Source organism: Pundamilia nyererei, unplaced genomic scaffold, assembly GCF_000239375.1.
Source record: "Pundamilia nyererei isolate P.nyererei 1_Seehausen unplaced genomic scaffold, PunNye1.0 scaffold00041, whole genome shotgun sequence".
Classification (NCBI taxonomy): Eukaryota; Metazoa; Chordata; class Actinopteri; order Cichliformes; family Cichlidae; genus Pundamilia; species Pundamilia nyererei.
Window position 1 is genome coordinate 3,323,867 of NW_005187442.1, and position 10,568 is coordinate 3,334,434.

At 38.3% G+C, this 10,568-nt stretch overlaps 2 protein-coding genes across 2 annotated transcripts in view; one reads left to right on the forward strand and one right to left on the reverse strand.

The window, feature by feature from the left end:
- Positions 1 to 197: 197 nt before the first annotated feature.
- Positions 198 to 6,421, forward strand: LOC102208145 (serine/threonine-protein phosphatase PP1-beta catalytic subunit-like). The gene is made up of 7 exons (XM_005731186.1): positions 198 to 354; positions 794 to 1,024; positions 1,472 to 1,576; positions 1,883 to 1,954; positions 3,031 to 3,182; positions 3,549 to 3,683; positions 3,770 to 6,421. The coding sequence occupies exons 1-7, from the start codon at positions 198 to 200 to the stop codon at positions 3,872 to 3,874; spliced, it is 957 nt and encodes a 318-aa protein (XP_005731243.1). The 3' UTR covers positions 3,875 to 6,421.
- Positions 6,402 to 10,568, reverse strand: part of bpnt1 (bisphosphate nucleotidase 1) — a 5,496-nt gene continuing 1,329 nt past the window's right edge. The window contains exons 2-9 of the mRNA XM_005731154.1: positions 9,939 to 10,064; positions 9,744 to 9,848; positions 9,531 to 9,638; positions 9,327 to 9,375; positions 8,816 to 8,907; positions 7,796 to 7,993; positions 6,925 to 7,030; positions 6,402 to 6,802 (exon numbers count right to left, since the gene is read on the reverse strand). Coding sequence (XP_005731211.1) covers positions 6,651 to 6,802; positions 6,925 to 7,030; positions 7,796 to 7,993; positions 8,816 to 8,907; positions 9,327 to 9,375; positions 9,531 to 9,638; positions 9,744 to 9,848; positions 9,939 to 10,058 — 930 coding nt within the window. The 5' untranslated portion in view covers positions 10,059 to 10,064 and the 3' untranslated portion in view covers positions 6,402 to 6,650. The remainder of the gene's footprint in view (positions 6,803 to 6,924; positions 7,031 to 7,795; positions 7,994 to 8,815; positions 8,908 to 9,326; positions 9,376 to 9,530; positions 9,639 to 9,743; positions 9,849 to 9,938; positions 10,065 to 10,568) is intronic.

The window sequence follows — 10,568 nt, forward strand, 5'->3', positions numbered from 1 at the left end:
GCATATTTGGCCAGTAGCAAAGCAAAACTTGGTGATCAGATTTCTTTAATCTGTGGTGCAAATGTAAATAAAAGACAAAACTTGTGACTTGAACATACTATTTTTTTTAATTAATAGTTTTGTTTAATATAAATGTTTTGGGAATTGGTGATATGAATAAAATGTTTTTCTTTTTCTGTTTTAATCACAATAATGATATGTGTGTTACTTTTTACCTTGTAGTGCGAGGATGCCGTCCAGGGAAGATCGTACAGATGACAGAGGCTGAGGTGCGGGGGCTCTGCATCAAGTCCAGAGAGATTTTCCTCAGTCAGCCAATTCTTCTTGAACTTGAGGCTCCACTCAAAATCTGTGGTGAGAACCCACCTATATCCCCAGAGGGCATTTATATACATTGTTTTTATTTGTTCACTACATTTACAATGCTTATGGGTTGAATTGAGCAAAAATCCACTTGGATTTGTCTTATATGTTTTAAGTCCCTTCACAGCAAGACAGTCCACCCCACAATGCTGTTATTTTTGCTCCAGGTTAACCATATTTAGATTCACAGTAGTTCACTGTAGCACAGAAACTGCATTAGTGAAGATTATGAATAACTGCCTTATGGCCTCTGACACTGCACTTACCTGTGTGCTTGTCCTGCTTGACCTCAGTGCAGCATTTGATACAGTTGAGCTTAATATTTTACTACACATTTTATAAATATGTTTATAAATATGCCATTCTCTTTCAAAGATATCTGTATAATCACATGAGATCAATAAACTGTAGGTAAAAATTTTAATTTCAGGTGATATCCATGGGCAGTACACAGACTTGTTAAGGCTATTCGAGTATGGAGGTTTTCCGCCAGAGGCCAACTATCTGTTCCTGGGAGATTACGTGGATAGAGGGAAGCAGTCATTAGAGACCATTTGCCTTCTTCTCGCTTACAAGATCAAATATCCAGAAAACTTCTTCTTGCTCAGAGGGAACCACGAGTGTGCCTCCATCAATCGCATCTACGGCTTCTATGACGAATGTAAGTTGAAAAATCAGTGCTTGACTGCATCTGAATACTGTTAGATTTAAATTCTGTTAATTTAACTTGATGGTTACAGTTTCATAGATGTAAAGATTAGCTGCTTCTGTGGTTTGTATCGATACAAACTGAAGAACTATTTTCCTTTCTCTTTCTGTTATTCAATGGAAATAAGCACTATGGCAATAAATTATGTGTAAAAGACAAAAACGTTTGATCAACATTGGATTTAATCCTTAATATTCTCTAGTGCTTACTGCACTAGAGAATACAACTCATGATTATTAAAGTAATCTGATAATGATTAAACTTCAAAACATATATTGAATTTTCTGAAAGCTAAAAATGTGAAAAGTGAACATTTCTGGTTGTGAGATAACGGAGGTTTTCATGGATGTAAAATAACACACCTGAATTGGAAATTGTTTTTGGTTAAATTTTCCTCAGGCAAACGCAGGTTCAACATAAAGCTCTGGAAGACATTCACAGACTGTTTTAACTGTCTGCCCATTGCTGCGATTATTGATGAGAAGATTTTCTGCTGTCACGGAGGTTTGTGAAACATCTGTTATGTGGGAGGTAACAAAGTACGGCTGAATAATTTGTCTCTGTGAATTAAAAGTGTGCCTCTAAATAGGCAGTGAGTGATCATATAGAATTACTCCATTTATCATTCTTAGATATTTAAATGCATTTGAGGGCTCAGCTAGTAATATATCTTGTTACTATTGCATTAACTTAACATATTTTACTAACTACAGTAAATACTTGGTAATTCATGACATTAGTCAACTTTGTTTTTGTCATGTCTAAATTTTTTACTGATGCATGTAGTAAATACTGTCCTCTTTTGCTCAGGACTGTCACCTGATCTACAGTCCATGGAACAAATCCGACGTATTATGAGACCCACTGATGTCCCAGACACAGGTCTGTGTTTAAGTTAATAGATTCATGAAGATCATCATATATACAGTATCTGTAGTCATTTCCCACTGTGTAAAATTATGAATACATTATCACCTACTGCTTTAGCATGTAGACTGTATATAAAGGATGGACATAGCTTTGAGGTTTAAAGAGTAAAGCCATTGTCATAGTGCCTTAAGCCCCATCCAGATATGAAACGATTTGCTCATGGTGCCTTGCTTTGTAGCTGACAGATGCTCATTACAGGACATTTTAGGCTCTGGTTGTCTAGGTAACTCTCTTATGTTTTTACCACCCCCTTATGTCAGTCAGCACTTTCTTTGTTCCCACTCAGAGCTGTTTAGATCACTCACCTCAGAGATGAGGAAAAATGTAACTCAGGAGTGGTCCACTTCATGTCCTTAAGGTTTTTCATCTGTTGTCATTTGAAGCATCTGACTGTTAATGGCATTCCTGGATCTTTGCTTTCCATATCGCTGTTAGTTGTTCCATTTTGAACCCCCATTTAGACTGAATTTTTACAATGGCCTGTCAGGGTGACCATACCCATCACTTCTGGTAATTCCATCACATAGCCACGCCCATTTATGGTCACTGTCACGGTACACGTAGCTACCGCCACATCAGCACTGATATATGAGAGGACAAGTCAAAACCAGAAATTTTAAAACCATTTTTTTCCTCTTTTTTTTTTTTACAAAAAGTGTCTTATTCCAGCTTCAGCAGCTGGAGGGCTGTGCTGCTCAAATCGACTAGTAATGTCAATTTGAGGTCGACTTTGCTGGATGGTACCATAAACACTTTTGTGATGAGGTTATGGTCTTGCTGACTAGTTTCAGTTATGTACGGTTTAGGGTGAGCCTGACTTGTGATTGACAAGTCTCTACTGTATCAGTGCATGGTGACAAGTTTGGATTTAAAACACCAAGATGTCGCTCAGAAACAAGTCTTCACAACAGTTTCACTAACCAACAGGTGAAATGTCAGTTTTTTAAACATACAATTACATGTAGAAGTTTACAAAAATAGGCTGCTCAACTCGACTGCACTGCTGACCTAAATGTGCCACATTCCAGGCTTGCTGTGCGACCTGCTGTGGTCTGATCCAGACAAAGATGTCCAGGGCTGGGGTGAAAATGATCGGGGCGTCTCCTTCACCTTTGGGGCTGATGTGGTCAGCAAGTTCCTCAACCGCCACGACTTGGACCTCATCTGTCGAGCACATCAGGTAACACTCAAGCTACTTGATGACATACAACTGTATTAAAATGGCTCAGCTGATAATTAAACTTCCATTTGTTAATGAAAACAAGTTTGGTCAGTTTTAATTGAATTAAATCATTTTTATTTATTACAGCTCGAAAGTGAAAACAGATCTGATCATTTTGTATGCAAAACATGTTCCCTAAATATTCTTGAATGACTTACAACCACCAAGTAGAAAATATTTTTGGTTTACTGAGTGGAACATTAAGCTACCAAAACAATCTTTTAAAAAAACAAGCCTTGAAAATAACTGAATTGAATTGATTACCAAAATAGGTGCCAGTTAATTTTCAGTCAGTCTACTTGTATTAATCCTGCCACCCCACAGGTTGTTGAGGATGGTTATGAGTTCTTTGCAAAGCGGCAGCTGGTGACCCTGTTTTCTGCTCCCAATTACTGTGGGGAGTTTGACAATGCAGGCGGCATGATGAGCGTGGACGAATCGCTCATGTGTTCTTTTCAGGTAGAGCGTGTTAATTTTGATGGCACATTAAATCTCCCTTAAATCCTCTGTAGGCTTATGTCAACACTGCTATCTGTTCTTTTCAGATCCTGAAGCCGTCAGAGAAAAAAGCTAAGTATCAGTATGGGGGGGTGAATTCAGGACGCCCGGTCACCCCACCTCGTACCACTCAGGCACCTAAAAAGAGGTGAGCAGCTGGCCCCGACTCTCCTGCTCCTCCTCTGGCTGGGCTTTGGCCCACATCCCTGCAGGCTGCCTCAAACACTGCAGCCTTCTCGGTCAGTTTATTCACGTGTAAATAAAAACTCAAAGAGAGGGTTTTTTGTTTTGCTTGTTCTGTGGGTATTTTTATGAATATGTGAGTGATTTTTCTTTTTTAATGCTACAGTATATTTACTCAGCTCATTCAGGAATATTAACACCAACCTTTTTTCGAAATGGGTGAGATGCTTCTTTGCCTTCAGATTAAAAAAAAATAAAAATCGTGGTTTTGTAAATGCATGCACGCTTGTGTGATTGAGATGAGCTCTTTGTTTAAGCAATGTGTAAAATCAGCACTCTCCCAGCCTACAGGTCCAAATAATTCCAGTCTCATCTCGATTCCCACTGTGTTATCTCAAGTATTACACTGGTTAAATCATTAAACATTTTGGGAAATATGCTCCTTTGTGTTCCTGCAAAATATCAGGTAAGACTTCTCACCTGTTAAATATGGCTTTCACAAGGGCCTGAAATCACTCTTCAGACTTCCCAGTATAAAACTTAAATTGACAGATCTCTTGTTAAGGACACATTGCATCTCAATACTTGTCACGCTTTCAAAAGTATGGATGTGCTCTCAAGGACCCCTCCACAGAATGGCTGTTTGTTGCATTAGTGCATTTCCCACCATCACGGGTGTTAGTTTGCAAAACAGATGTGCCATGAGCACAGATCCATTAATTAAGACACAAATTGTTGTGCTTCCAGTCTGAAAGTGCAAAAGACTCTGGAGACACTCAGGACTAACAATTTTAAGTTTTCCTAATTGATACTTTGAGGCTTTAGTTGTGTTTTTAGGTGTTGGTTTGGTTTAGGCAGCAAAAATATTTGGTTAGATTTAGGAAAAGATCATGGGTTGGGTTTAAACAGGTGTAGCAAATGTTTTAAAGCAGCGCATGTGGGCACAAGAGGTACTTCCAACTGAAGTGCATTAAATTCAGTGCTGGGGTAAAGTGTCAACAAAAAGGACAATTTTTGTTCAAAATTAGTCGTATTGTCTACTCCTTCAGGTTTTGCAGTGAGACTGAGCTGCAGGGTTGCATGAGCAAAGTATCTACCAGGTCGATTGTTAGATTTAGCTCCTCGAGTACTATTTTTTTTAGGTTTATTCACAAATTAAATTTGATTGCAATCAAATTTGGACTACCTTCTTAAAATTCACATACTATATAAGTATGTACTGTACATGGTGTACAGCATTAAAGTATACTCAAAGAAATGCCTTTAAAATTAGTGTGTTTTTTTTTTTTTTTGTTCGTCCAGATAAACCAAATATTGTTAACGTTCTTGTTAATATTATTGGGCTTTGGAGGTGCTGATATGTTGATTTTGTTGTATTTGATCTCTGCTAGTCATGCTACACACTTGATTCCAGTCTTTATGCTAAGCTCTGTTAGCTGTACCTACAGTCCCAAACAACACAACAAACGAACCGTTAATCAATTCACCATGAATTTCACACCTAGCAGGTACGGCCAAAGCATATTTCCCATAATGTTGAATTTTATCTTTAAACGTGACAGCTAAGACTTTTCTTACGACTCAAGAATGTTTTCTTCCTATGGAGATGCCAATAAAATCCAGAGACTTTTATGATGTTAGTGCAATAAATATTGCTAGAGATCTTGCTGTATGCAAGCACAATTATGTGAGAGGGCTATTAAAGCCTCTTAATTTCAAAAAGATGCCAACTAAATCTTTAGTTGGGCATTTGTATAAAGCTGATGCTCCTCGTAGTGTTTCAAGTCCATTTTTCCACAACTCATACTGTACTGTGTACATTTTTAATCCCTCACATCACTGAACAAGCATTAGTGGGTGTTTCCATTGTTGGTATAAAATATCGATAAAGCAACATTGTAAATGGTTCCTTTTTTGCTTCTGAAGTAAAAATCCAGACATCATGGACCCACACCGCTCAGAGAGCACTCTGAGTGTGTGTCCTTTAGTCTGATAAATACAGTAAATGTGTAGAAAAGTAGACAGATGTGCCAGTGTGAAAAAAGAGAAAAAGAAGGTAAGAAAATGAAGAACACGGCATCTTGTTAGATACAAGACGAGGTTTCAAATACAGGATTAACTAGTCGTTGTCAGTTCATTTTTAGTGTTCACAGCTCAGTTGTATGTTTGTTCTTCACAGCAGTGGGGTTTGACAATTGCCCTCTTTCACTGTCCAGAAAGCATTTTCTGTTACTGTGTGTAAAAAGAAGGTAAAATGTATCAAGTCAAGATGCCTGCATTTTGTTTGTTGTTGGCATTGCATTACGTATAGACTGTTCCGACTTTGTGGTTACCGAATCAAGTACAGTACATCATTTCCAACTCACTAACCAACATTTAACCTTCAGATCTTGCCTTTTGCCTTGTAAATCTATTGGTCTTCAAGTTGAGAAACCGTATGTTAAGATGTTCTGAGATTTGTACAAGTTTGTTTCAAATGAGTGAAATAAATGGAAGTGCTGTTAAGCCTGCTTTAATACTTGTGTCTGATTCATTAAATTAGTGCAGATCATAGTGGTAGTTTGGTTAGTCTGCTGACACTCAGAAATCACGGTGATTTGTTTTAGGCACAGGAACACAGAATACCCTCAAAACTGCTGTTACTAGTTACATTTAAAAATTAGATACACCAGTCAAATAATGTGGTTACTAAAAAAACAAAACAGTGATTTTACACTGTATGTTTTGACAACATAAAGACAGACCTCAGTCTGACTTGAGAGCTTGCAGCACTGACTGTGGTACTCTGCTGACGTAGTACTTGTGGTTACGGAGTGTAGCAAGAACCCCGGCAGAGTTCATGTGCTTTACACTAGCATCATAGCGGTATGCATTTCCATGCATATCAGTCAGTTTACCTGCATTAGAAAAAGAGATGATCAGGAAATATTTGGGAAACGATTTTAGAAAGTGGTTTAAACCCTAAAAAAAACAGTGTCTATACATGACATTATGTTGCTATATGATTAAACGTTTTCACCTCCAACAGCATGCAGGATTGCTTCAGGAGCACAAGTGTCCCACTTCTTGCACCCTGGACTAGCAAAGACATAGGCAGAAGCTTTTCCTTCAACAAGCTGGATAATCTGCAGGTAGAGAAGCACGGACAGAAAAATGTACGTTCAGTCTCTCTGTGTAGAATTTATCTATGTAACTAGACAAAAGCATTCACTTTTCCAAGTTTTAATCTTAATAATGTAAAAGAAAAATCTCACTGCTTCATAATTCATTGGTCACTAATGCAAAAAGGTGAGTTCAATTTGTTAGCACTTTTTTTTATATTGATTTACATCTTTCTTTTATTATTTATATAGTAACAACCTTCACCACCTTCATAATGGGGTGCTAAACTAAAGCAAAGAGCCTGCAACAATAGAGAGAAAACCACATTTACAACAATCTTCTATGAATGCTACTTTGCAATACTGGCAATCTTTTAATATAAAGAGAACGCCGGTTGGGGTGAGAGGAAAGAAGAGCAGAGAGAGCTGATAACCAATAAACTAAACAAAGCACAAACTCAAGGACGATACATAAAATAAAGCCATGGAGTAGTGGGATATAAATGCATGAAGGGTGCATTTGGTAGATTATGTGAGGTATGCCTGCAGACAAAGCCCTATGATAGCATAAGAAGAGCACAGGACCCTACTTTAACAGAACCTGTGGATTCAAAGCTCGTGATGGCACACGGGGAATCAATCAACTGACTGTTCATTCTATACGTGCAGTTTTTATGTCTTGATGATCTCTGAAATTAAAAATAATGTTGATAAGTTTTAAAAAACCCTGCCCGAACAAGTACACAGAGTTGTTACCACTGTCAGAAGAAAATTTTAGATCCATCTTACCTTATTTCCAGCACCACCCACTCGTACAACTTCGTGAGGCTCCATGGCATCCACACAGTCTGTTACCAGCTTGTTGCTATGGGAACGGGTGGTGGTGACAATCCGTCTGTCACCTGGAACTTCCTGGAGCTGGAACCCAAAAGCGCCCAATCCCAGCATCCCCCACATGGTTCTTCCTAATTGTGTTCCTGCACCAAGCTGATGTTGAAAATGTCACAATTAACCTTACTCACTCAACTACTACAGACTGTTTCTGTTACATATATGTGCAGCTGCAAGAGTCCTACTGTGATATCATGCTTTTACATTCCCTAATGTGCACAACAATGAGACAAGCCCAGATATCAAACGGTGGAAAAGCAGGGGTTCAAGCAACTGGTTAAAAAGCTTGACGGAAGTGACGACATTCCAGGTAGAAAATATTTTTCAGTTTCAGTTTTATTGGGTGTCAATATCGTGCAGGTCCTGGAGAGTTACAAGGTTAGATTACTTTAGTTATTCTAAATTTAGAAGTTAAAAAGTTAATCATCATTAATATCATCATTGCAAATTTCATTGAACTATTGTGTTATAATTTTAAAGCTATATTGCTCACTCAGATGCTAAGCTGCTAGCCTATTGTTATAGCTTGCATGTAGATTTTTAATAAGCGAGCTATTTTATAATGCATCTCTAAGATGTACAATGCAATTCAGCAACTGAAGACTAAAATATGGCTCTAGTCAGCGTTTATCAGGAGAAGATGGGCCACAGCACAGCTGAGACATCTAATTTTGCCTCTGAGAAGCCATCAAGCTCACCAGGTACAGCATGCTCAGTGGGTAAGAAAATCACATTATTTCCATCTCTGGTGACTCTTTCATCTGTGCAGCTTTTGTGCGCTGTTTTTAGTGCGTCTTGTGATGATTTTGTTGTGTACTATAAGGTGAATGATGTTTACAAAAAGTACTACAAAATAGCCGACACACTATATAGCAAAGCTGTTAGACAGTTTGAACACAGTTTTGATTTGGCTTGTACCTGGTAGTTGTAGAATGGCTGGTTGATCACGCCTGCGATGGCTTTGCCTCCATATGCAATCCCAATGAGCACTGTCACATTATCCAGGAGCCCTGAAGTCAGGAAGCAGCAGGATGTTAGCTGGAAGCCACTAAACGACATTACTGCACTTTCACTCATAAATATTTCTAGTGTGGCCATAATAATTAATATTCTGCAAGGCCCGGCTTAACCGTTGCCTTCCCATACAGAGAGCTGTGCTGTGAGGCTGAGGGGTGTCCAACCCTTTGTGTGGTGCCTGGGCCACAGCTTGGAAATGGAAACACCTCGATGCTAGGGTCAGCAGAAAGACAGCGGACAGGTGGATAAGCAGGAGCAGGGATGCACAAAGAAGAGGCAAAAAAAGTAGCAGTGAAGTTCTGAGAGCTGAGAACCAGAAAGCAACCAAGCAGGCTTGTGCACAGAGAGCTTTATGCAGCTGAATACACAGAGATGGGAGGAGATTTTTAAGACATGCTTCAGAAGAGCATACCTTCAGTATATTCCTTTGTGCCATCAAGAGGATCTACCCACACAACTATCTGAAATTCAGATAGACACATTCAGAACAAGTACATATACACCGTAGGAGGTAAACAGTGTCCAAGCAACAACTGTACAACACTGATTTGTAATAGCAGAAAATACTTTTTTATTCAGGTGCTAAACCTCTGAAACTAAACCCACATGTGATTACCTCTTCTTCTTTCAGCTGGCTGTACTCAGGTGGACAACTCCTCTGAAGAATTTCCTCTGACTGGCCAGTCTCAATTAGATCTTCCTGTATCACTTCAGAAGGAAGATCCTGAACAAAGTATATAAATATTCATGAGCTTTGTCATAATACGAGGATGTTTTTAGGTCTAGGTACCCACAGCAAATAATTTGGCTAAATATTGTTGATACTTACCTCCTCTCCAATTATGGTGATTTTGGGGAAACGTTTGGACAGTGAAGCACAAATGCTCTGCTGTGCTAGTCTGTCTGCCAGTGTTTGCAGATCATTAGCGCCTGTCTGTGCAAGAGTAGAAACAGAAATGTTAAACTTTAACCATGAGTGCAGCTAGTGTTGTTAAACCACAAAATGCACATAGTGGGGTCATACCTTTTCCACAATACCAAGTTCTCCACTGTGAAGGACATTCCGTACAATGGTCCCAGCCTTTTCAGCCACAGCATAGGCTGAGGCCACCAGTCGCATAACAACAGCAGGACTTCCAGACATTGCTTTCTGGTTGGTGTAGGGCAGAAGAAAGTAAAACTCATAAAACTAGGAGTGATTTTGTTCATTATGCCAATCTGCTATAGCCAGGTTTAAAAACTCAAATGCATAGTACTCCAGTTGATAAATATAATATCTTAAATAAAAGATAACAATGATGACCCTTAAAATTAACAAAAAATAAGTCCGTTTTGGATTTATTCCTTAAAAAATAGCTGAAAAATACCAAATACTCTGGATAAGCAAATAGCTTTTACAATTCCCCAGTTAAATTAAAAGAATACATAGGATACTGCAGCTACAAGAGTTAATGACGAGGTTAAGCTGATCACAACACACTAATATCAGAAAAATAATAGTAGCTTCTTTTTGTTGTACATTTTTCTTATCTTAAGGTACATCAAAAAATATTTTTAGGTTATTTTAATAAGATTTACACATTCAAATGAAAATATCGAAAATGTCACTTTAATGTGACATATATACATATATATATATACATATATATATACA